Source organism: Phallusia mammillata, chromosome 5 (assembly GCF_965637545.1).
Source record: "Phallusia mammillata chromosome 5, kaPhaMamm4.hap1.1, whole genome shotgun sequence".
NCBI lineage: Eukaryota > Metazoa > Chordata > Ascidiacea > Phlebobranchia > Ascidiidae > Phallusia > Phallusia mammillata.
In genome coordinates this window covers 4,157,352-4,183,049 of record NC_137256.1, presented here as the reverse complement: position 1 = coordinate 4,183,049, position 25,698 = coordinate 4,157,352, and the positions used below count along the sequence as shown (strand labels likewise).

General features: G+C 38.2%; 2 protein-coding genes and 1 long non-coding RNA gene across 7 annotated transcripts; 1 reads left to right on the top strand and 2 right to left on the bottom strand.

The window, feature by feature from the left end:
• Nucleotides 1-308: 308 nt before the first annotated feature.
• Nucleotides 309-20,062, top strand: LOC145227549 (E3 ubiquitin-protein ligase MIB1-like). Of its 2 annotated transcripts, none has more exons than XM_080092397.1 (29): nucleotides 309-491; nucleotides 597-738; nucleotides 883-1,054; nucleotides 1,137-1,266; nucleotides 1,374-1,545; nucleotides 1,647-1,780; nucleotides 1,941-2,017; nucleotides 2,096-2,192; nucleotides 2,264-2,353; nucleotides 2,430-2,496; nucleotides 2,853-2,918; nucleotides 2,972-3,105; nucleotides 3,162-3,269; nucleotides 3,501-3,579; nucleotides 3,890-4,008; nucleotides 4,089-4,240; nucleotides 11,158-11,290; nucleotides 11,661-11,747; nucleotides 11,831-11,965; nucleotides 14,261-14,436; nucleotides 15,497-15,622; nucleotides 16,131-16,271; nucleotides 16,357-16,483; nucleotides 16,911-17,036; nucleotides 17,129-17,207; nucleotides 17,280-17,389; nucleotides 18,397-18,612; nucleotides 18,852-19,003; nucleotides 19,667-20,062. In XM_080092397.1, the coding sequence occupies exons 1-28, from the start codon at nucleotides 375-377 to the stop codon at nucleotides 18,990-18,992; spliced, it is 3,453 nt and encodes a 1,150-aa protein (XP_079948523.1). In that variant the 5' UTR covers nucleotides 309-374; the 3' UTR covers nucleotides 18,993-19,003; nucleotides 19,667-20,062. The 2 variants fall into 2 exon arrangements, with proteins under 2 accessions (XP_079948523.1, XP_079948522.1); XM_080092396.1 differs by having other exon boundaries at nucleotides 16,128-16,271.
• LOC145227552 (uncharacterized) lies at nucleotides 4,481-6,315 on the bottom strand. Of its 2 annotated transcripts, XR_013859921.1 has the most exons (3): nucleotides 5,688-6,134; nucleotides 4,842-5,606; nucleotides 4,481-4,772 (listed from the first exon to the last, which is right to left on the bottom strand). It is a non-coding gene; the product is annotated as an uncharacterized LOC145227552 (long non-coding RNA). The 2 variants fall into 2 exon arrangements; XR_013859920.1 differs by having other exon boundaries at nucleotides 4,842-6,315.
• On the bottom strand, nucleotides 19,512-24,977 carry LOC145227551 (protein unc-93 homolog A-like). Of its 3 annotated transcripts, none has more exons than XM_080092401.1 (9): nucleotides 24,321-24,977; nucleotides 24,074-24,189; nucleotides 22,258-22,404; nucleotides 22,015-22,193; nucleotides 21,499-21,951; nucleotides 21,237-21,407; nucleotides 20,926-21,160; nucleotides 20,495-20,662; nucleotides 19,512-20,429 (listed from the first exon to the last, which is right to left on the bottom strand). In XM_080092401.1, the coding sequence occupies exons 2-9, from the start codon at nucleotides 24,183-24,185 to the stop codon at nucleotides 20,308-20,310; spliced, it is 1,587 nt and encodes a 528-aa protein (XP_079948527.1). In that variant the 5' UTR covers nucleotides 24,186-24,189; nucleotides 24,321-24,977; the 3' UTR covers nucleotides 19,512-20,307. The 3 variants fall into 3 exon arrangements, with proteins under 3 accessions (XP_079948527.1, XP_079948528.1, XP_079948529.1); XM_080092402.1 differs by having other exon boundaries at nucleotides 21,514-21,951; XM_080092403.1 differs by lacking the exon at nucleotides 24,074-24,189.
• Nucleotides 24,978-25,698: the final 721 nt, after the last annotated feature.

Genomic DNA, 25,698 nt, shown 5'->3' with positions numbered 1-25,698 from the left:
GTGAAATGAGCTATTGTGCTGTTGTTGTTACGTGCAAAATATTTCTAAGTTAACGTTATTCCGAAACCGTCAGTGTTTATTGTCAATCAGCAATTATTTTTTTGAAATGTGTTGATACGAAAAAAGCATTCTTAAAAGCAGCATGTTAAATGACAAATTTGCAAATTTTGCCTGGTTCTGTAACTTTGTTTTGATTATAGTGTAATTTTTTGACAAATTTTTGTGATTTGCACTGCATTTTTTTGACAAAATTTTTTTTAAGTGTGGTGCATTTTTATGGTTTAAGATTTGTCAGCACATTGTAACTGGTTTATTTTTTGCTTTCATAGTGTGATAACAAATTTTGCTGTAAATGCTGTGGTAACTTTGGTAAAATGGCTTCCAATGGGCCAACAAACATACAAACTACTCCGCGAAGCAGCACGAATAACATATATGAGGGTGTTGGTTCAAGGGTTGTAAGAGGACCAGATTGGAAATGGGGTCGCCAGGTAATTTTTTACACCATTTAATGTGTCTAATGCATGCTCTTGGCTAATTTTATTTGTGTTTGGTTTTCATGTGCAATTAAGTCATTCTGTTATATGTATTTTTAGGATGGTGGAGAGGGGCATGTTGGAACAGTCCGTTGTTTTGAAAGCAATGAAGAGGTTGTCATTGTGTGGGATAATGGTACAGCTGCCAACTATCGATGCAGTGGACAGTATGATCTTCGGGTTCTTGACAGTGCTGCATCTGGTAAGCAAGTAAAATTTTGTAAAATAATTTTGTGCAAAAGTTTTCCTACACAATTATTTTAAAAGACCACACATGTGCTCCTTTGTGTGCCTCTTTGTCTATCATTAATGTGATGTTTGTCATGAAACAATTTACGCTTCGCAGGGGTTAAGCACAATGGATCAATGTGTGATACTTGTCGATTGCAACCAATATTTGGTATCCGATGGAAGTGTGCAGAGTGTCATAACTATGATCTATGCTCTGCATGTTACCATGGTGACAAACACCATCTGAGGCATAGATTTTATCGGATTGTTACTCCAGATGGTGAAAGGTTTGCTTATTGTTTATTTTTAAGCATTTGCGATTGGTTTATTCAAGGATGAACTCTCATGACCAATTGTACTGATTTGCAGAGTTTTGATGGAGTCTAGACGAAAAAGCAAAAAGATTAGTGCCAGAGGAATCTATCCAGGTGCACGTGTTGTGAGAGGTGTGGATTGGCAATGGGAGGACCAAGATGGTGGAAATGGCAGAAAAGGAAAAGTAAGTCTAAAATTCTTACCCAGAAATCAATTTTTTACATACACTCATGAAGACAAATGTATTACTTAAACAAAAGCCGAATTCCTGTTATAAATTTACTTTTTTAGGTGACAAAAGTTCAGGACTGGACCTCACAAAACCTTAGAAGTGCAGCTTATGTTCTATGGGATGTAGGAGCAAAAAATCTCTACAGAGTTGGCTATGAAGGAATGATGGACTTGAAAGTTGTAACAGATGCCAAAGGACCATCATTTTACAGAGAACACTTGCCATACCTGGGTATGTTAAATGTGTTATAGTGCGATGCAATGTTGCTGTCAAGATAAAATTTGGATATTGGAACAATTTATGTGCTTGATATTTGTTTTTACTGTTGAAAGGTCAACTGAATGGACAAAGAAGTTTCCCTATAACCGAATTTCAGCTGAATGATCATGTTAACATTGATTTGGACCTTGAAATTGTGCAGTCACTTCAACATGGTCATGGGGGTTGGACAGAGGGCATGTTTGAGGTGTTTGTTGTTATTCATGCTTCTTATATATCTGTCCTACAAAACTGTTATTATTCCAAAAGTTGTAATGAAAATATCATACGTTTCAAAAACTGCTCTCTAAATATGTTCCACATTAAAATTTATCTGTTTGTGGAAATGACTTTTTGTACTGTTTTAGACACTGGGAACAACTGGGACTGTTTGTGGGATTGATGAAGATCATGACATTGTTGTCTCCTACAGCAGTGGCAACAGGTATTGGGCTGTTTTATTTTAAACTTGTTTCTTGCATACAATTTAATATCCAACATATTTACCTTCAAACACTGTCAGATGGACCTTCAATCCAGCAGTCCTTACTAAAGTTAGTGGGGTGGACTCTGCTTCTGCAAGAAGTACTGCAAACTCACCTAACGAACCTAAATTTGAAGTGAGCAAAGATAATTGTTTTTCATGCCATGTTCTGATAGTTAATTTGTCATGTATTCTTTTGGTTTTAAGGTTGGTGACCTGGTGCAAATTTCATCTCATGTGGATCATGTAAAGACTCTACAGCATGGTCATGGAGAATGGTCTGAAGCAATGCTACCTGTGAGTGGTTCAAAATGTAGTAGGCAAACGGCAATTAGGTCACTATTTTGTGTGCTTATGATGTCTTTTTTTACAGACATTGGGAAAAATTGGCAGAGTTCAACAAGTGTACAGGGACAGCGACATTAAAGTTGAAGTGTCAGGTAGATAAAGCTGCTTGCTATTTTATATTAGTTGGTGTAACGAGAAGATTTACTTGAACTCATCAATGATATTTTAGTTACAAAATTTATTTATAATCACAAATATATATCTGAACTAAGATTGAAAAATATTTTTCTATTTTTCATATCAGTTGATCAATGTCTTGGAGTATATATAGATATACTTCGCCTAATTGGTATCTTAAGTCTCTTATTCAAATAGAATCATTGTTTTTCTATAGTTTTTCAAGTGCCTGTTACTGAAGGCGATCCCTGCTGTGGGGTTACTGAACTGAGTACTGTTCAGTTCAAACACTCTCAGTTCACAAATATATTTTGTTTAAAAATGTTGCCAGGTTCTTCATGGATTTTCAACCCACTACTGTTGAGTAAAGTTGATCAAGGTCAAGCAAGATCTGGAGGTATGCTGTCAATTTGGACTTTTTGGGCATATTTTACTCTATTTTTCTCCCAGAGCATCTGTCTCAGCTTTTAAAAAAGTTGTTTGAAAATCAAGTTTCTGGTGACATTCATGAAGAACTGGTGAAAGCAGCAGGATCGGGTGATGTTCAGAAATGTGAAGAAATTTTGCAGCGACCTGATGCCAATGTAGGAGTTTAAATATAACTGTGACACAAAATTTTTAATAAACATAAACTTTTTAGGTCAACTGTCAGTTTGCTGGACACACAGCATTGCAAGCAGCTTGTTTAAATGGGCACTGTGATGTTGTTGCCTGCCTTATACATCATGATGCTGATTTGGAAGTTGAGGTGAGGAAGTTGATTTTGGGATCTTAGCTCTTTATATTTTGCTCATCTTGATTTCTTATCCGTATCATATCATTGTATTGCTTTTATTTTATACTTGAGTCAATGTTTAAATGTAAAAGTAACTGAAAATGGTACAGGAAATAAAATGGACTTTTTTATTCACATGTGAATCATAAACATAACTATTGGCGACTCTTTTTAATTTCTTTTTTTTTCGTTTGGTTGTGTTAGGACAAGGATGGAAATCGTGCAATTCATCATTCAGCTCTGGTTGATGAGGCTGGTGTTGTAAAGTTACTAGTTCGTGAAGGTGTGTTTGGTTTCATTTTAATGCCTAGTATTTTATTACCAGATAAACAATAATTTCCTGACATAACTTTTGCTCAACTTTATTTGCTCAGAAATTCATATTCTAAAGGTACAAGAAAAGAAAAAGATTTCATTTAAATTCATTTTTTTTTTCAAAAATCATTTTTTTCTCAATTACCATGGGGACAAAATACCCAAATAATCACACTCTATCTGACACCACTGTTGACTAGTCTTTAAATAGAATAGGATGTTTAAAAATAATACATTGTGACAATTCAAATACATTCATGTCATTATGTCTAAACCAGGTTGTGATGCAAATGCCAGAAACAAGCGACGTCAGACAGCTCTACATATCGCTGTTATTCGAGGGCATGTTTGGGTTGTACAGACTTTGTTGGAGATGGGCTGTCATACCAGTCTCCAGGTAAAATCTCATTTTTATGTGACAAAATCATATGACTGTATTGTGTTAACCTTACATTTGGCATGTTTTCTTTGTTTCAGGATGCAGAGGGTGATACGCCGCTACATGATGCAATTTTAAAGAAGCGGGATGACATGCTAACATTTCTTCTTGATGCACACGCAGATGTAACTGTCACTAACAACAATGGTTTTAATGTCCTGCATCATGCTTCTCTGAGAGGCAATCCTAGGTATGAAACATTTTTAAAATTTGCTGTAAAGATTTGTGTGCATGGACTAGGCTTATTTGTGGGCTCTTCTTATTCAGTTTTTACTATTACATTGGTGATTGGTGTTCACTATATTTACAAGAATTGCAACTATTCGAAATGTAAATACTCAATCTACTATCTACTAAGATGTTACCACTTAAACAAAACCCTTCAAGCTGCAAATTGATAAAACAGACATAAGATAACAACTTCTATCTGTAATATGTTTCTGTGTCTTCTTAGTTTTTGTATTTTACAAGCTTGGCAGGTTTTACTCATACAATCAAATTGAAACAATGTGTAAAATTTGGCAATTGCAAACCACAATGACATGTGCAAAAAGGCAATAGTCGATTGTTTTATGTTTCAATTCAAACAAACACAACATTGTTAATTTTTTTGCTGCAATGCAACTCCAATAGTTTCTTTCCCAGTTCCTTTGCCATAGCACTTAGAACCAAATGTTTGTTTCTTCTTTTATCAAAAGATGCAGCTTTGGGGGAAAGGGTGTCTGAAAAAACATAAAAAATATCTTAAAGATTGAATTATTTATAAGTCGGTACACACTTGGCATTTTTACCTCCAGTGCTGCTTAGTGCCCAGGTTCCTCCAATCCATCTCCACCACAGGACTTAGATTCCAAGTTTCATCAAGTGTGCATTTGTAAAATCACATTGTTGACAATAAAGTAGCGAATGAGCATAAATGGTCAAGGCATAAACCAAAATTTCCTTTACAATTTCAATTGAAGTTTTGTTTTATTTGCAATATGATTTGTGAAACAAAATCAGCTGTTTTAAGTTGTAGGAACATAACATTCTTGCCACTTGAATGCACATTCTTGTCACAAAACACAATAATTCAACCAAATTTTTCAGACCAAAATGAACAGAAAATGTGTTTGAACTCAGCAGTTTCACATGACAAAAAGACTGAAACAATATTTCATGCAGTCGTATAGACAAAAAATTGACAATATTAGCAATGCTGATTCATTGAAAATATTTGTTTAAAACATTTCATATGTTATATAGATTTATACAACAATGGCACCATAACAGTCCATGCAAATCAAAAGAAAGGGGAAAAAACTAGATCAAGAGTGAGAGTAAGAAAATAGAAAAAAAGTAGAAAAAGAGAAAAAAAGTTTAGGAAAGATAAGTTAAAAAGGGATAAGAAAGAAGAAGAATTTAGCAAAGGCGGATTTATTTCTATTGTAGTCCAAAGTTAAACATTTATTGTAAGTACCTTTTACTTACACCCAGAAACAAGATAGAAGATGAAGGGAAGAGAAAGTAGTAGAGTTCACAGAAAAGGAAAAATTGCAAAAAGAAAGTGGGGCATACTGCAACACAAAAATTGTATGGGGTTTTAGGTAATTATTAAATAAATTGTTGACAAAGTTACCAGTAACAGTACAGCTAACCTTGTTGAAAGTGGAGTGGAGAAATGAAGAAAAAGAAGAACAGGTGGAGAAATGAAGAAAAAGAAGAAGTTAGAGGAAAGCCAGGGAAAGCAACTAGAAAGTAAAAGAGCATTGGTGTGGTGAAATATGGAAAAAAGTGGTAAAATTTGTTCTAAAGCTATGGAAATAATACACAAAATTTGATTGTATAAATTTGGGTCAAGAAAAGACAAAACAAAACTATTAGTTGTTAATTATTTAGTAAGAATAGTAGAAAAGAAAAAAGTAAAGAAAAGAGCATAAGGAGTTCAGATGAAAAGAGAAAGAAAGAAGTATTTTAAGAGAAAGAAGCAGAGAGAAAACATGTGAGAATTAACATAAACCTTACAGGGCCATCATGACATGCATTGAAACAGCATTGCGAATAGCGAAAGTTTGTTGTGGGTGGAACAGGATAACAGCTGGTTGAAGGGGACCAAATCAAATAAAGTATAAACGATTTGGTTCCGATTTACCAACAATCGTCCTGCCCAGACCTGAAACCTTGCCATTGAATCGACCTTTCCTAAGTTTTCCACACTCGTTGACGATAGCGCCGCGCCTCGCTACATACTTCTTTACATTCCATAACTTGGCCCGGCGCCCGACTGTCACGTGACGTTCGTCGGGGGCCCGTTGGCCGTTTGACTATGTTCATGTAAGGAAGTAGGTAAACCGTAGCGGAATTACTTTGTGGAAGCTGCAGACTAACATTTAACATTTTGCTGCTCGACTATTGTAAACAAAAAGCGGCGAAACAAGCTGTCTCCCTTGACTACACGTTACTCAATCTAAGTGAGACCGCGAATATAAAATCTTTACCGCTAAGCAGTCAACTGCAGTTGCACCAACCCTTCATCGGTGCGACCTATATTCTGGTCGATTATCTATGCTGAGATCTGCGGTTTCGCAGCGTCCCGGCACCAAACGCTACACGTTGCTTTCTTAAGCTGAATATTTCATTTCTGCCCTGCCTGGCTTCGACACACGACTTGTTGGCTCGCTCTGGCCGCAACCGTTGAAAAACATCATTCAGACCTCTTTCGCCTAAACTTTACTACCAACGTATAGCAATATCTAAAAACTCTCGTTTGAACGTCAACGTACGCTTGGTTGTAGTGGTTGCGACCGTTTGTTGCAATGCGCGCATTCTGACGCGTGGCAAATACGCGATGATTGAGCTTTTTGCATTACATCGGATATACCCTGTGAGTAATAGGCTTATTCGGCTTAGCATAACATAAATATTGTGCGACAAATACATCTGGGCTGTGCTTAATGGCGAGCGGCTTTGATTGCTTGCTTGGGCGCGGAAGTTTGCCATGTATTGCGAACTGGTCTGGCACCGAGCCATGTAGGTTGCGCAATTTCTCATCGACCGCTTTGTTTGCATCAGGCCTGTATCCAATCTAATGCTTATGTTCAACATGGCGAGCGGTTAGACTCTTTGCTTGCTTAGTCTGAAACCTTCCCAACTTCGGCGTAGTGAAGCCGGCTGCATACATGCGTTCTCTGACTCTGGCGTGCGTCAAAACGCGATTCTGTCCAAAGGCGAATCCCCTATTTCTCTGCCTGTCTTCTGGGAGTCTCCCAATTAGCCATGCCGAGTCGGTATATGGTAGTGCTATCTATAACTGCCCGGCTCGCTATCTTCCACTTAAAGCTGCTATTCCTCGAGGACTGCTGATGATTGTGATATGTCTGTGGCTTGCCTGGGCCCGGTTATATACCCGGTATCAGTCTCGCAGAAGTGTGAACTGTTGCCCGCCTGTCGCGAGGCGCCATCGTCACTTCGACGCTATCACCACTCCTATTTCTTGCATCAGCATGGCGGGAATGTAGCAACTGGCGATTTGTCACTTAGCGAGATGCGCGGGGCGTAGCACGCAGCAGCTGCACATGGGCCGCCCCAGAGCGCACGGCGTCTCTCCTTGCGTGGCTGTATACTAGCGAAGGAAGCCTTGCGTTAAAAAGGCAAGGTCGGTAGGAACGCGCACATGTGACGCTCAGCTGTTCGCAGTCGATCTAAAATAAGCCGGTGACGACAAGGGGCCACCGTCACTCCAACCCAATACAATGCACCAGTCCGTACATCCACCCCAATAGCTGTTCATTCAGTTGTACCACAATGAACCATGATTGCATTGCAGAATGACTTTGCAAAGTATCAGTGATATATCAAACTGGTGTCATCTAGGAACCTCATGTGGCCCCAAACTCAGTGATGTGATTTTGTTTTTTATGTTGCTGCCATCAAGAATGTTTAAATACTTAGTTAACTCCCCTGCATATATAGGCTGTAGAGTTTAACAGATTGTGTTTGAGTTGAAATAAAGACTGCTTCACTTTACTGCACGTTATACAAGTCCAATTAAATTCGTGACTTTTGGATGTTTCAGGGTCGAATATAAAATATTCCGGTCGTATATCTATAGTTACCCCACTTAGTAGACCCAATCCAAATTGATTTTTTGAGCCTACTTTTCTGTCGTATCTCAACTCATGCCTATCTCCGCGACTTGTGGGAACATTTACTGACATGACGGTCCTCACGAAACACTTAATTCTCAACAATAGTTGGCGTTCCATTAGTCAGTGCAGTGATAAGGGAACAAATCACATAGGACGACTTGTTTGGGAACCCAATTAGTGATGTCCGGCGATCTTTGGCTACAAGTGGAGATAATCTGAGCATGACAACCGGGTCTGGATGTTGTCCGCGTGCGTTTTCGTTGAAAGAGACCACAAGTGCGGCACCATATCGTAATTCCGTCAAGACCAAAGCACCATAGAGTGTTACCATTGATAACATACTCGCTTGCCACCAAGATGACATCGCTCTCGTTTCTGTCAAAACTTCTCGTTCAATCGTGTATTCCATTGCGCGGCTTAAGGAACTGAAAAACGCCATTTTCTTGGGACAACGAGACGTGTTTTTTTTGGTTGTACCGCTTTAAAAAACCACAAACAGAAAGGTGATTTTAGACAGTAAAAATTATAAAACCGAACTTTCAAGTGGGTAATGGGATGGTCGCGGTTTTGGGTAAGATGTATAATTTTCCTCTTGCGTGCACTTAAAGTGTCTTTCTTGCGCCTTGCATGGTGTTTACTATCAAAGAATAGCAGTGCCTCTATGGTAAACCACAAAACGTATCTTTACGCTACAGTGTTGATTCTACAAAGTAAAAATTCTTTGATAGTAAACACCATATAAGGTGCAAGAAAGACACTTTAAATACACACCAAGAGGAAAATCATGCAAGGTACCGTATTTTACGAACCATAAGGCGCAATTTAAATCCTTTTTTTTCCTCATAAATTGATCGTGCGCCTTATAAGCCGGTGCGCCTAAATGTTTGGATCAGGTAGTGCTTTATTGCCTACACTCCAGTAGCGATACTATTATTATATAAATAAACCACCGTCTTACACAATAAACTACGGTAAAAGCAACTAGCAACTATGATATTCACTAGACTCATTTTTTTTGCTCATTGTACTATTGTGATTTGCTTACATTTATTAAGTAACAAGTAAACTTTTATAACCCATAGTCCTTAAAATACGTTGCGTTCTATAGCCCGGTGCGCCTTATGTGTGAACAAAAAACTAATCAAAGCAATTTATTGACAGTGCGCCTTATAATCGGGTGCGCTTTATGGTCCGTAAAATACGGTAAAAGTTTTTTATAAAACAAGCATAGCAGGAAGTTTTGTTTTGGTGGCGCCAGAGAACAACTACATCGTTCCAAAACCGCACACTAACGGCACTATTTCCCCAGGCGGCAAATCTGGGTCATGATCTATCACGTTCACGCACTAGGTTTCGAATTAAACAGTGATTTGGGTTCGCTTTGATGCTACTGATATTGCGCTCTCCTATACTCTCCAGCCTAGTTGATCCATTTCAAGAACTCACTTGTAGATATTTTTGTCTACTATGCTTTCGTTTGATTTTTTTAACTTCGACCGCAGCTAGATTGTAGAAATTAGTGCACAGACGGCCCCTGGCTATGCTTTTCAGTTCGCAAGTATGCAAACCATGACATAATGCGTCTTCGTTGCACACCGCGCATCGTAAACACGATCGCCGTCATCACAAAATAGACGCTAGTGTTCGAACCGGTGATTGTCGCTGTGTGTACATATACACAGGTTATTTCATACGGTCTCGGCTTATTATTCTTAGGGCTCAACTCGGGGAAGCAAAACACGGTAGTATAGTGGCCTTATGGAAAAGGTTTATTGACAGATTGTATCATAAGCTTTCAATGTCACCTAATGCTAACTGGGTCAACTTCCAACTCATCTTAAAGCTCATTGTTGCTATTTGCAAAATATACAAATTGTGTGTTGTTTTTAGTTTTTTAGTAATTTGGCAATAACCGATGGTTTGAATACCCTAAAATGACATTTGTTTTCATAACGTTATACTTTTTTTGCACTGGATGCACATATTTCGCTTAAATAAATACCTATCTTCTGTTTGACCTAACAACGAATTGCGTTTCGATTTACAATTATTTTAGCATATGTTCCTCCGTTAAGCGAACACCCAACAATATCAAAAATCAAAAAATGTGTTGTACTTTTGTGTTATTTCGCTTTAAGTTTTATCGACACTAAAGTAAAATTTATTCGTTCTTTTCTGCGTTCTTAGCACAAACTTTACATTCCTTCACCTTAAACCACATCTTGTACGCTGTTATATCCACCCATTCTTTCTAGTATACACCTTCAACATTTCCTTTGAAGTATTTCCAGGTAAAATGGCTGCAATGCGACCCAATCACGATAGTTCAGTTGCATTGCGAGACGCCTGTGCTGAAGACGCTGAGCCCGGGGGGCTAAACGCGGTAAATTCTCGTTGGGCCAAAGTTTTGTTTTGGGAAGAAGATCGGGGTCACTCGCCGTTTGCGCGAAGTTGGGCGTGTGACATACATCCGAAAGCGGTTTGACTGCACTGCTGTGCATGGCCACTTTTTCGTATCCCCGCCTAAAATGCAAATGTCGTGTCTGTACAAAACGCGTCAGACGTTATGCTCGGTATGGTTATAGCTGATAGGTAATCGACTCATTGATTTATTATGTGGGGTTGCAAGTAACTTTGGTGCACATGACATATAGTGTACATTCCACCACAAATCTGATTTTTTTATTGTGCAATGTTGCTTATTAAATTACTCAGTGTTTTGACAGCAAATTAATGACCACAACTGTCTGTTATGATAAGCTGCAGAAAGTGCACATTGTTCGACCTAAGATCTCATCAGTGCAGCTGGTGACGAGAGATCGTCCGTTAGCCATCCAATTATGTTTTTTGAAGTTTTCGACAGCCAATTTGTTATTTTTGTTTATATGAAAACAACAGTCTTGGACAAATAAACACAGTTTAGTTTTACGTTTTGTATCATTACTTCAAGTGATATCCTAATACTGTTGTTATTTCGTAGTGCGATGTGCATTTTGCTCAACAAGCTTACTCGTCCGTGGATCGTAGACGAAAAGAAAGACGACGGTTACACTGCGCTCCACCTAGCGGCACTTAACAACCACTTGGAGGTTGCAGAGTTGCTTGTAAAGCTGGTAAGGAAGTGACATATATTTTAGGAGAACGCTATTTAGGGGAGCCTACACCGCAATGCAAGTTGATTTTCGATATGTGGGATGAGAGGAAACGTTGAGATAATTCTTTCAAAGGGTAAAACGACTAAACAGTTTAAAAAACATGGTGCAAAGATATATTTTTCTGTGTAAATTAACTTTAAGTCTAACAAAAAATATGGTCGTTTATCCCTTGAGTGGTTTTGATGATAAGAATAATCTCTAAGTCAAACAAGAAAATCTTCCAAACCAAACATAACCTGTGCAATAACGATCGTAAAAAGTGTGGTGATCTTGTCACGTTAACTGAAACAAAGACGACTGAAAAAAATCCGTATTATAAACCTTTCAGGGTCATGCCAACCTGGATATACAAAACGTGAACCAACAAACGCCGTTGCATTTAGCTGTGGAAAGACAACACACACAGATAGTGCGGGTACGTTTCAATCTGAATATTTCATCTGCCTCGCTTTCAATGGCAAAATATCATGATGTTTTATTTTTATTTCTGTCACACAGCTTTTGGTGCGCGAAGGTGCTTGCGTGAACATGGCGGACAAAGACGGGGACAGTCCCTTACACGAAGCACTGCGTCATCACACTCTATGGCAGTTGCGTACCTTGCAAGACAAGCAAGATGTCACTATAGACAAGGTAAGCATTGCTTGAGAAAACATAATGCACGTTTTAATCATTATACACTTGTTTATTTATATGGAGAGACGAAAAAGCGTACTAAAAAGGTCTATACTTTAACGTTTTTTTCTCTTTATTTTAAACGCCTTTTCGCTGTTTTTTCTTCGCAAGTCTTAAAACAGATGGCATAGACCTTCTTCATTTATTATGCAAAAGGCTTTGTGCCCTAACAATAAGCACGTCTTCTACCAGCGCAGCGACGCGGCAGATCGATAATCAATCGCAGATGCAAAAGGCAAAACCTGCTGTACCATAAATATACCACACTTTGATAAAACGCAGTCAGCTAAACATTGCAGCAGACAGATCGAAGTTATACAATCTCGGCGTGTGCTTTAGTGTAGTTTTTGTTCAGGGAGGTGCACCTGCAGTGTCAAATATTCGTGTGGTTTGGCATTTGCGTGTGTTGGTACGACTGTAAAGGTAGTGCAACATACATAGCGAGATGAATGCTTATCAGCTAGAAGTTTTTGACTCTCATAAGATGCCTGGGTTTTTCTCCTATCACCTGGCTGTTTTATACCAGGCCTATGAAGCAATTAATTGCGTCGCAGACAAGGTATAAAAATATAGTGGTTCGTCTAAGTCAGTGGTTCCCAACCTATGGGTCGCGACCCAAAGTCGGGTCGCCTGAACATTCTGTTGGGTCGCTTGTTTTAGTGACAATTACAGCATCTACTTTTTGACGCCTTTTTGACTTTTATATTACCCAGGGCTTTAAATTGTTGCCCAATAATAACTTCATCACAACTTATCGTGATAATGGTTAAAACTGTTTGTGACGTCATAAAGTGATGTGTTAGCTCACAGTAGAGCGTTGTCTGGCAAATAATGCTTCGATTCAGCTCCAAGTTCGGAATAAATGGAAATGTTTGGTCGTAAAAAACAACAGCGTTTGTTCGTTATAAGGTTATTGATTTGCTAAACTGGCGTAGTAATTTTCAAAAAGCTTTCCTAACTTACAGACAAAAATACAACTAAAATAGCATGTCCATGGGTCGCGAGAAACCACAAAACTAAATTTTGGTAAGTATTTCGGTCGCGTTAAAAAAAGGTTGGGAACCACTGGTCTAAGTCACTGTTAAATATATAAGTATGAAACAATAGTATTATTCTCAAGTTAGATGCGCTTTTGTAGCATGCAAACTCGAGGTGTAGGTTAACAGTATACCTGAATATAACTAGTAAGCATTTCGAATAATTTGTCAAAATGTACCCACTAGTACAGTGGTCCACTGGTGGGCCATGGAAGCATTTTGATTGGGCCAACGACCAACCAAATAGAAAGCTTTATTTATAAATTTACTTTCATTTGTGTCACTACACTCAATTTTACAAGAATAATGGCTTGGGGAGGAAGTGAGAAGGAATGTAAATTAATTTAAATTAATCTATTTGCAGTATGAAGTTACTTTAAGTTTCTGCAACCCCGTATGTTTATGATGTAATAAACTACTTTGTAATTACAATAAAGCCAGATAATAGCAGCATATGCATTGTCCAATTACCCGGTCGTAACTGAAAGTGCTTGATTAAAGAAGGGAAAGTCCTGTTTTATGATTTTTGCATCAAGTTTTTAATCTGTTTGAAATATGTTCTGCAGTTTTTGTTTTAAACCTATTTTATAGTTGTTTTCTTTCTATCATAAAAATTTACTGGGCCACAGAATTTTTGTGCAATGAAAGTGGACCACGAAAGTAAAAAGGTTGAGAACCACTGCACTAGTACATACAGCTAAGATAAACTTGATTTCAAAACTGGAAGCATAGGCTATGCAATATATGGGAAAGCTCAAATCGTCGCCTTGAGTAGGCCAGGCGATCGGTGGTCTGCATGAACACTCGGGGCTGATCCCAGTTATGTTATTATGTTCATCTGAGCAGATTAATGGTCGAACTGGCGGTCCCCTAATCCCCTAATATGACATGCGCAGATTTGCCTTTCAGTGGGCTTACCAACGAGCCTGCGTTGCTGAGTTTGTAGAGCGTAGCCGCAGAAAGGCTCCTGTCGTTGGTCGCATCCCACCGCAAGCTAGATTTTCGAGCCTATGCCTTGTCATATGTGGGAATGCTCGAAGATTCGGTATAAAGCTATCATAGGCCTGGCGTTCTATAATTCATTAGCGACTTTCTTTGCGGACAAACCAATGTATCCAATAACAAGGCCTCACAAGTGAAATAATCTTATCGAATATTCCACAAATCATCAAACCCATCAAACTTTTAATTTCAGTTGTTTATTGTCCTATTTCAGGTTCTCATGGGGATCGGTTGCCAAGGAGCGGATCGCCACAGCAGTGCGTCCATCGCGCAGTTTCTGGCAGCAAACGGTGCCGATTTGAACATGAAAAATAAGGATGGACACAATCCATTGGATTTGTGCCCTGACCCCAATCTCTGCAAATCGTTAGTGAAAGCAAGCAACGAATCGTAAGTAAAGTATAATGTGAAAAACAAAATTTGACCAATATCATTTTATTGCTGTACATTAATGGGAGGTGTCACAGTTTAAGTCAGGGTTTCTCACCTTCTTACGCCACCGCCCTCTAATACAGTGGTTCCCAACCTTTTTTTGACGCGACCCAAATACTTCCCAAAATTTTGTTTTGTGGTCTCTCGCGACCCATGGACATACCTTCTTACTATTTTGGTTGTATTTTTGTCTCTAAATCACAAAAGTTTTTTAAAAATTACTACGCCAGTTTTGAAAAATAAATTATCAAACAAATAATAATCGTTTTATTGACCAAACATTTCCATTTAGCCCGAACTTGAGAACTGGTTCAAAGCATTATAACTGATAATTATCCGCCAGACAACGCTCAACAGTGATCTAACACATATTTTATGACGTCACAAACAGAATTACCCATTATCACATCATGTTGTCACAAAATTATTATTTGGCAACAATTTAAAGTCTTGGGAAATAAAATAATAACACTACGAAACAAAGTCAAATAGTAGATGTTTTTGTTAAAAAAACAGGCGACCCAACAGAATTTTCAGGCGACCCAACTTTGGGTCGCGACCCATAGGTTGGGAAACACTGCTCTAATACACCATTGTTTGAAACAAAGCCATTTTGCCAAAACGTATATCGATGACTTTTTACTAGTGTGGCAAAGCATTGTATAATGCCAATAACGAGCAATACGTCTTCAACACGAGTAAAACTAATTGAAAGTATATTGTAGGCTATAGTGCAAGACAGTGTATCAGGCTAATTGGGATACATAGTGGAAAGTGCCATCACATTATTGTTTGTTGGGGGATTGCTGCAGTTTTTTTCTTATGAAAAGAATGACACGCCCCAAAAAGGTCGCAAAACAATGATGTAATGTATGTATAATATATAACAAAGTCCCTATCCCAAACTAAGTTTTTGCAAAACGATCAACTGGTCGCTATTGGCATCTTTCTGAACAACTTTGTCTCTGGGATTCATTGCGTTCTGCATATGTAGCTACATAGTCTGTGTTTCTTCTAGAATTCATCCGAAAAATAGCAGCAGACCATCCTCTCCTGCAACGTCATCTAACAGATCCCGACAACCTTCATCATCATCTGCTTCTTCCCATCCTCTGCATGGTGATGAAACATCAAGACCAGGAAGGTGCGTATTTATGCTTCTTCCAAGAATATGCACTGTGTTTCAGCGGGTGTAACTAAACACGGCTTGTTATCGCATGTGAGAGTACTGTATTAGCGCAAACAGCACATCTGAGATCAGTATATGTTATTGTAATTACAACCTTTACCCTAACCTGAATAGTCCTATCCGCCAGCACTTTATTTAGGTATGTTTATGTTTATTAAAACTGCGTTATCATGTGGTAACATACGGTGTTTAGTACCACCGGTTTAAGTTAGTTAAATTTACTTAAAGGCGTAGATGCAATTCTATACATACGAGTTTAAAAAGGAGTAAAGTGATAGGGAGACCTAGAAATGAATCAACTAGGATGAACATAATTTCAAAGTGGGACCAACCCTGAAGCTTTTCTGCCGAGTATCGATCACTGCGTTTTCATTTAGTAATCAGATGAGGCCTTCAATATGCCTGGTGTACTATGTATTATGATTTATAATTGATTCAAAAATGTTTTGTATTGTTTTAGCAGCGGAAACAGTTCGTTCAACAATACACCGTCAACGTCCACAAGTGCGGCGACTACCGAAAACAATTCAACGTCGAATTTGCACTCTACCGGTTCCGCCGTCAATGATCTTACACCGGATAATATACTAGATAACTTTGCAAGGTTTGTAAACGCGCTTCGGTCCCTTATTGACTTTTAAATCCATTGTGTCCTTTGTAAATCCAAACACGCATCGATTTTTTTCTAGTTCACCGCCACAAATGAATAACGTCAAGAACGTGAACCACGAGACTTCCCCTAACACGTCATCGCCTGCGTCATTGCGAGAAAAGCATCGAGCCAACAACAGACGCAGCGACTGTGAAGAGTGTATGGTGAGCAGGAGTTTCGACTCTGTTTGGATTTTATACTTGATGTTTATACAGGGGTGTCATATTGTTCCTACTTTCAAGGCTTGTCCTTGTCTTGAGAGAAATTTGTCCTCAGTTTCAACAACTTTGAGCAGTTTGGTTCTTCCTAGATGTTTGACACCATAAAATGTGACCATATGAAATAACAAAGTCATTTACAAAACAAAAATAGGCCATGGTTAGCAGTATTAACACAGTAGATCGCTAGATTAGTTTGTAAAAATATTTTTGTGAAAGTTAAGTACAAGTAAAACTCATGAAATTTGGAAACTTCGGCATATATATTTTATTTTGGGTGAAAAAATCGCAATCTGTTCCTGGTGCTTGTTTTGGGTTTTGGATCAATGGCATCTCTGTAGTATATTGTTAACTAACTTCTCACTTTGCATAGATTTGTTCCGACTCACCGCGTGATACCCTGCTCACTCCCTGCTGCCACGCAGTGGCCTGTTCCACCTGCAGTGCTCGCCTGAAGAAGTGTCTCCTCTGCAAAGAAACTGTTACTGGACGACAAAAGGTAAACCTCTCCGAACATGAACAAAAACAATGTTTTGCCAAACCCATATTACACAGCTACCGGTAACCCTCGTTCATTTTCATATTACACAGGTTGAAGAATGTATTGTATGTTCCGACAAACCAGCCTCGGTTGTTTTTAAGCCTTGTGGCCACATTTGCGCATGTGAAGGTAAGTAGTTGCCAACTGCTCGAATAATTAACTAACTCATACTGAGTACCTTGACTTGCTGGTTGTTTAAAGGTTGTGGGAGTTTGATGAAGAAATGCATTCAATGCCGCGAGACCATCGAATCGAAAATTACCTTTGAAAATTGCTGCACATCGCGAGGCCGTTCGCAGCGTGTAACGCAGGTAAACTGATGTACTGTAATTTCATCGTGTTAAAATTATCGCAGTAAGGTTTCGTCGCGGTAGCCTAATATTGTTATGCATTTTCATACCATTGTTATTCCGTGTATTTCCATTGCACTTGGTTGTACCAACGGTATACCAACCAGGGTAAAGTATGGTTTACGTGTAATAAAAGGTTTTCAAGCTGCAGTGCTGACAGCTGAGCTTCGTGCAGCGCATAACAATGCCCAACTTTAAAAAAGATTACAATTGCTGTCATGTATCCTGTATTGTTCGTGCAGAAGAGTAAAATAGAAAGAATAACGGTTAAACAAAGCAAGCATTTATTGCTCGGAAAATTGGGTATATATACACACCACACGAAAAGCAATTACTACAGACTAAACCAGTGGTTCCCAAACTTTTTTCTTTTAAGGCGCATTTTAGAAAAAATAAAAATTATTTGGCGCACTTCGAACATTTGAATAATTTTTTTAGCTGACAAAGGCACTAACTATGAGGTCATAAAGCCGCTATACAGGTCACTCTCATAGTTAAATAGCATCTCAGAGACGTGGAGCATGTTGGCCTAGTGGTCTAAGCACCTGGTACTACTACTCTAATTGATTGATTTTAATTTCAATATTTTTTGCGGCACACCTAATGACAACTCGCGGCACACAAGCGTGCCGCGGCGCATAGTTTGGGAACCACTGGACTAAACAGTAATAATTGCGCTGCACTTAACAAATACCGTGACTGTGAAATGCGGGTACCCGATTTACAGCTTTAGCAAATCTGCACGAGACGTGTTTAACTTTATTTTGCCATTGTGTGTAAATCATAGACGTCAGGTCAATTGAATGCGTTACACCGAATCAAGTCTGTCTCCCAAGTATTCCCAAATGGCTAGGCACAGGCTAGAAAAATCTAGCCCGCGGTGGGATTCGAACCCACGACAGGAGTCTATCCGGGACCGCGTTTTACAAACTGAGCTGCACATCATTTGTGTTGTCATTTTCTTGCAGCAACTATCGGAGATGATGCAAAACTCGTTGGCTCCTGACGACGAATGTCGCGTGGATAACAACGCCGCGTCATCGACTGGGCCGTCGTCATCGGCATACCACAACAATAGCAGCACTCACCGTCACAATATGGCCAACCACTTGTCCAAAGACAGCAGAAATAGCGAGGCCGAAGTGAGAAAACTTCAACAGCAATTACAAGACATTAAAGAACAAGTAAGTCGCTTTTTATTTCATGCAAAGTATAGGTACACAGTTCACGGTTTTGAATGTAGAGAAAACATAAGTCAGAATCCCTGTGTGAAACATTTCAACCTTTTTACTTAAGCTTACTGTTATATTTAGGTAATTAAATCCAACTGAATCAGTTTTTGTGTAAAACCTATACCATGTTCATCGTTAAGTATAGCAAGGATTGTTTGTTTTATTTCTTGTTCACATTGTAACATTTTTAGGTCATGTGTCCGGTTTGCATGGATCGAATAAAGAACATGATATTTCTATGCGGACATGGAACGTGTCAGTTGTGTGGAGATCGAATGACTGAATGCCCGATTTGTAGAAAACCTGTAGAGAAACGGATTCTTTTGTACTAAACAGACACGAGGTAATGTAATTTTTTGAACAATACTTTTGAACCAATTGGTTATGATAGGAATCAACGTTTATTTTTTCACCCCTGACGCAGTCAAACAGATGTACAACTTCAATGCACTGTGGGTCATGAAACATTTTGTTTTAGTTTCGTTTTTTCGTGCTTGCAGGTTTGCCTACACACTTTTGTCATTAAATGACCATATAAGATGAATTTTTACAGTTGGTAGACATGGTTACAGAGGTTTGGCATTTTTCATACCTCACTGGTAACCCGCTAGTTCGTTTACTTAGCATAGTGGTTGTCACGCTGTACGAAATGACGACACAATAAAAAGTCAGTTTCCTCGGGCAGATATATCAGTAAACTTATACTCATAGCGCTTAATACGGTGTTCTCAATATGCTTTTTGCTTTCAATTTTGTTGTAAAATCCAATGAAACTTGTTGCGCCCTGTACCGACGACTTTATGTTGGCTTGTCGTTAGTCTGTTATTCACCGTACAGTTGGTTCTCAGTACTCCTGTGCGGTTGTTTTATTTTCAAAAGCCATGTAAAATACACACACACACGCACCTTGGATCACTGTGATTTAAAATAATACTAAAGCAGGCGTAACTATTGAACACCTGGAAAAAAACATGGAAATTTTCAATGAATGATTTTGTTTTTTTAGAACACTGACTTTTCATTTTTTGGAATACTCCCGATGTCACGTTGTCATAGCAACAATGCTAGGCGGAGTGATACTTTCAGTTCGACGTTCCAAGGATAAACTGTTGACCTTGCCACTTTTTTCAAGGCAATTGTATTTTTTTAAGCTTTTCCGCTTTTATTTTGCGGTTATATCCACCGTTATATTGACGCCAGTATTTTTCAAAACCTTTTTACTGCCCTGCGTTGAAATTTTATACACCATTTGTGGTTAATACTGTAACAGCTCTCCCGGTGTTAAGAGTTGTTGGTTTGCGCACTTTTGCAGCTGCTGCTGAATGGAAGCAACGTGATATGCATGCACTTTTTTGTTCGATTTAAAATGGCGAAGCTTTAATAAAAGTTGCACAAATATTAAGCCAAAGCGTGGATTATTGGTTGACTAACCAAATATTTAGTTCACAAGCTAATACTGTGGTAGGAAAAATATCAAATGCGGTATATTGCACAGAGTATGTTATTAAATTTTTAATAGTGACGTGCTATATTAATCATTACAAATATTGATAAAATCAGCTGTCAAGTGCATGGACGTGAATATATAAATCACTTTCTATAATAACTTGTCATATAGTCACAGTCGAAAGCATTCTTTATCAATCATCAAACGGCCGTGTTGCTAGGAATACGGCTTTGTCCGTCAGATTTCACCACAGTTTTGTTGTTTTTCTTCTCGATTTGAATGAACCAGGATTGGTTAGGATAGTAAATTGCTTGCGAAATTGCTGAAAACGTAGTACAGTGTAACAAAACTGCACTGAAGTTCGGCCAAACGTAGCAAAGTACTCACTGTAAGTTATCATTGCACAGCCTAGCAATCCAAGTTGGATGTAGATTTTTACGTACACACAGAAGAAGGTGCTAACAGCGAACTGCCACATAAGACCAATACTGGTTACGATATTCCATAAATTGTAGGCTAGTTTATGATCGTCACCAAAATATTCTCCGTACATTGCTGCGAATATATGAAAAAGAAGTTCTACTCAAGACCTGTTTAAACCCAAAACATGAACGAAAAAGCTATACATCTACATTAACCATAAAACCTGTGTTTAGACATGACCTCTGATGGCAAATAGTTGACGTATAGTCTACAGAAATGTCAACTGTTATCATTAAGTTTGACTAAGTATGCCTTCCGGGAACCAGTGCCTGGGAAGTGTAATCATGTTGCATCATTGCATGTATACTTACCAATAATCAGTGTAATATACTTACCAATAATCAGTGTGTTCCAAACCGCAAGCGAAGCGCCAAACATAGCAAAAAGTACGTATACAAGCCAAACGTTGGTTGTGGTGATATTCCAGTTAAGGCAGAATATGTAGCTGGTGACATCCACAGCGGCAGCAAGTACAAACGGTATGTTTCGTCCGTACCTCGCGGAAAATTTTCCACACAAAGCACAAACTGTGCAGGTAGTCAACGCATAAACCATCATACAGATTCCAACCTGAATGGGAAAAACACACATTACAGTGGGAGGTTTTTCATACAAATCTAAGCTACCCACTTTTAGTTCAACTTACGTGATCAACACCAAGAATACAGGAGGCGAAAGCTCGCGTAAGTTCGCCTGTGAGAAGTCCGCTTAAAGTCCCATTGTAAACAGCGAACAGAACAATGAGGCGATGCTTTCTGTTCACGGCAAGTATAAACGATTCTTTGACGGATTTGACTAGGAAAGAACACATGGAAATCTGTGACACAGTGAAATTATGTTTTGAAACGAATGATGTGTGTCACGGTTCAAAGGTGAAAAAAAAAGTTTGAAAATTGATAAAAACGAACTTGGGTCCTGTTAACCTTGCCATCGTATTCATCTTCTTCTTGTATTTCTAATAGCGGCTTGACCTTGGTCACCACGGGAAAGTCTTGATCAATGTTTTTCCGTTTATCCAACGTACACTCTTCCGACTCAATTAAATCCAACTGTATTTTAGTCTCATTATCGAAATATTTATCCTCATGCAAATCCCAAGCAACTTTATCGGGAATAGAAAAGTAGAAAAGTAGTATTGCGATGATGCTCATGCTCGCAATTATGGCAATAAACAGATACTTTGTAACCGGGAACACAGGGTGATATTGCTGCTCGTTTGCCTTGGTAATGTTGGGTATTTGACAGTCGTTGGCCCCGCAAACCGTTAGGTCGCGAGGTTCTGAAGTAATGTTTGATGTGGATTCATTTGAGAGCGATCGGTCAATGTGCAGCACCGCAAAACTAAGAGCGCTTCCTGCAAACTGAACAGAAATATTCATTTTGTTTAGTGGAAGTAGAGCTAAACAAAGCAGATCCATTTATACCGTGCTTAGTTCTGTAACAGCCATGAAGTAGCCTGTTAGCCTTTGAAGATGACGCTCAAAACTATGTTTTTCATTGTGAAGCTGTTTGGCAAAGTATGCAATGATAATAGGCAAGGCCGTCCACAACCAAGCTTCGCCAATACCAACAAAGAATCCAGCCGGAACAAGAGTTATGAACCCTGAAATACAAATTGCCACTGCACTTGCTCGAAAAATACCATAAAGATCAAATAAATGACTTACCTGAGTGTAGGTTTGCAAGGATGTAGATTAAATATCCTACTTCTCCAATCATTAGAAGGCGTTTGCAGCCGACTTTGTGTCCAACGGCAGGACAAGTCAGAGCAGACACGATGGACACTGCATGGCAGATGGCAAGAGAAGTTGTTCCTGCAAAACCACAAAGTACTTTGTTTTGTCATGTTCGTCATATAGCCCATACTATCTTTTCAATAAAATAGAAAAAAATCAGGAACATAGTAATCTTTAGTGTATTAAACATAATAAAAACAAAAAACAAACGATTTTCTACAATTAAGCTACTAAACACATTCCCAAGTATAACTAGAAGGGTGGCTTAGCACATATTGCCATTGCACATATACTATAACCTAATTCATAATGGGTCCCATATCAGCCACTGTATTTTATACCTTTAGTTGTTTCTGCAAGCAGAAACTCATGGGTCCCCCACACATGCAAAGTTGTAAATAGTGCATTTTTTGAAATATATAACTATAATAAATTTTGGTGCTATGAGTTTAAACAGGACGAAAAAAAGTCTGCAGAAATAATCATGCTGTGTGAGATAGAAACTACACAAGTCACATTTAATTCATCAATTGTTTGCAAAATTTACCTATTTTAAGGATTAGTGGGGCTACATGGTAAAACTCAACAATCAACACCTCAAAATGGCATATTCTACGAAGTGTCGAAATTTTATGAAATTGAGATATTGTTTAAAAAGTTAACCCTTTCAGGGGGCTAATGGGGTAACTGATGGGACTGCATGGCAAAAGTGACAATTGACACCTAAAGATGACTTTTGCACAAACTGTCAAAATTTTAACGAACTCAGCCAATGTTTACAAATTACACCCATTTTAGGGGTTAATGGGGTAAAGGTGGGTCTTACAGGGTAAAACACATCAATGAATAATGTACTCAAAACTGTCCAACTTACATATAGTTCTGACATTGTTTAAAAGTTCACCCATTTTAGGGGACTAGTAGGGTAAATATTGGGGTAACAGAGTGAAACATAACTATCGTCAGCTTATTATAGCAAAATGAACAAACTGTCTAAATTTCATTCAATTCGGACATTGTTTAAAATTTCACCCATTTTAGGGGGCTAACGGGGTAAACACAACAATTGACACCTAAAAATGACAAATTCCACAAGCTGTCCAAATTTCACTTAATTCTGACACCGTTTAAAAAACTCACCCATTTTAGGGGGTTAGAGAGGTAACTGATGGGTTTTTAACACCCAAAAGTATAAAATATTAAACCACAATGAACTAATCGACAGTCGTGTAAAATTTTATCCAAATCGGACAATGTTTAAAATTTTGACCACTAGGGGTGTTATTAGCAACATTCCTTAACGCTTCTGACGTCATAAGGCTGTTAATACCCCCTCCGACCGGCATGTCCAAAATGCCTACCAAGTAATGCACAAACACATGTACCATATGTTCTGTTGCCTATACTATACCGTTACACCACAGAAATCTTTCGTTTGTGGTGCGCAGCAACATACAAAAACGTTTCATATTTTGGGGTCTAGCGGGGTAAATACTGGGGTTATTAAGTCAAATGAAGCAGATGGCACATCTGCACAACCATATCTACCATCTGTGAAAGTTTCATCCAAATCCACCAAAGATTTCATGCCAAAAGTGCATGGACAAACTTCGGCGGAAAAAAGAAAAAAAACAGAAAAAAAAACAGAAAAAAACAAGAAAAAAACAGAGTGAAATCAAGATATGTCCCCTTCAGGGAAGGGGACCCATAATTATTGTGTATAATGTAAACTATTCATTTTACTTACCCATGCCATCGTCTATGTTAAAACTTGATGACAAAACAAAGATCGAGGTATTGGCCGCAATGCAAAAGAACAAACCCAACAAGAACACCACAAAATATGTCCTACTCGACATCCAACTTTTGACACATACAAAACAATGTCAAATTAAGAATCTACAATCTCACATGACTTAAGCAAACATTTACAATACTCTACTCACATTTAGCCTATGGATGTAGGCATTTTATTACAAGCATTTAAAACTTACTTTGTAGTAATTTCCTTTGTAAGTGCAGATGCATCCGGTTAATGGTCTAAACAATTTGCCCTGCTTTCTATGCAATTATCCATATTATGTGACATCCAAATGAGGTTTTCTACCCAGCAGGGCTCTTTGGAAGCTACCAATTCAAGATATGGCAGTATCTATGGCAGTATAATTTACACTCACCAGCCAAAATAACTTTCCTGGATTTAGTACTAGAATATTCTGTACATGCATTAAAAATGTTTTCAAAGCAAATACAATATCTCTTCTTATTTAATCCAAGCTATAAGAAAAAGAAAAACAGTAGGCTGTGCAACTCTACATTCCAGTTTACCACACTTTACAAATCTATGGGTTATCTCGATTATGCAAGGAATTGCTGGGTATTTTTTTTACAAATGGTAGGCCTAGGTTTAGTTCACAATCCCTGATTATGCGAATAACCAACTCATTCAACTCAGTCAGGTGTATTAGGACATATCTAGACTAACTTAAACATGGATTTAATTATTCTACTGGACCCTTATTATTAGTCATACGAAAAACATAAATCAAAAATTGTGAAAAAAAACATTTTAAGTGTTCAACTACTTTTTTTGAAACAGTCCTACAAAGTTTATACTTTTTTTTTGTTTTTTTGTTGTTGTTGGTTTATGTTACTTTGTATGATTAGCTGTTATCAATATCAACATATGTTTTTTTGATAATTACTCAAGTCACAGCTTAAACAGAAGATAAACCATCATGCATACATTTAAGCGTTATTGCAAAAACATCCATTTCTAACATATAACACATCATATCATATAACAACAAGAAATTAGCATTGTACACAAATTCACCTACATGCTTTTCAGAAAGTAAGTAAAGATGTCTGTTTCGCTTTTTATACTTACTTTGACATGCACTGCTATGCAACACTTCATTCAAGAGTAATGATAAAAGCAACTACTACTGTAAACTAGCATGAGGTGGTGGTTATACATTTCTGTTGACACAAGCTTTAATATATAAAATAATCCACCATTATTTACCAAACCCTGTATACAGGCATTTTTAGGCACAGGTCAGTGAGCTAAGATTAAAAGCCTGCTTTAGCTTGCACAGGGTAGATGGTTCTCCCCCCCCCCCCTCCGGGGGGTCACAGGCATAGCCTTACCAGAAACACCCACTAAAAATCAGTGAGTCATTTGCTTTTAGAAGGCGCAGAATTTAGTTTGCTGCAAATGTCTTTATTCCCTAACATTCTTTATCCATATTGAGGTTTGTCAGCATTACAGTTTGTTGTTTACTCTATTTGACTTGTTTGAAGCCAAAATTCATTCTGAATTTCAACACAAGTTTGCCAATTACATTTTTGCAGGGGGCTACAGATCTT

What these genes read in the sequence shown, in the direction of transcription:
- LOC145227549 (XM_080092396.1), top strand. Translation starts at nt 375, where the DNA reads ATGGCTTCCAATGGGCCAACAAACATACAAACTACTCCGCGAAGCAGC. An exon ending in GAAACATCAAGACCAGGAAG is followed by an intron (nt 15,623 to 16,127) that starts GTGCGTATTTAT and finishes GTATTGTTTTAG; the next exon opens with CAGCGGAAACAGTTCGTTCA. An exon ending in GTTCGCAGCGTGTAACGCAG is followed by an intron (nt 17,390 to 18,396) that starts GTAAACTGATGT and finishes ATTTTCTTGCAG; the next exon opens with CAACTATCGGAGATGATGCA.
- LOC145227551 (XM_080092401.1), bottom strand. Translation starts at nt 24,185, where the DNA reads ATGTCGAGTAGGACATATTTTGTGGTGTTCTTGTTGGGTTTGTTCTTT. An exon ending in CCTTGCAAACCTACACTCAG is followed by an intron (nt 22,194 to 22,257) that starts GTAAGTCATTTA and finishes TTTGTATTTCAG; the next exon opens with GGTTCATAACTCTTGTTCCG. An exon ending in TTGGAACACACTGATTATTG is followed by an intron (nt 20,663 to 20,925) that starts GTAAGTATATTA and finishes ATATATTCGCAG; the next exon opens with CAATGTACGGAGAATATTTT.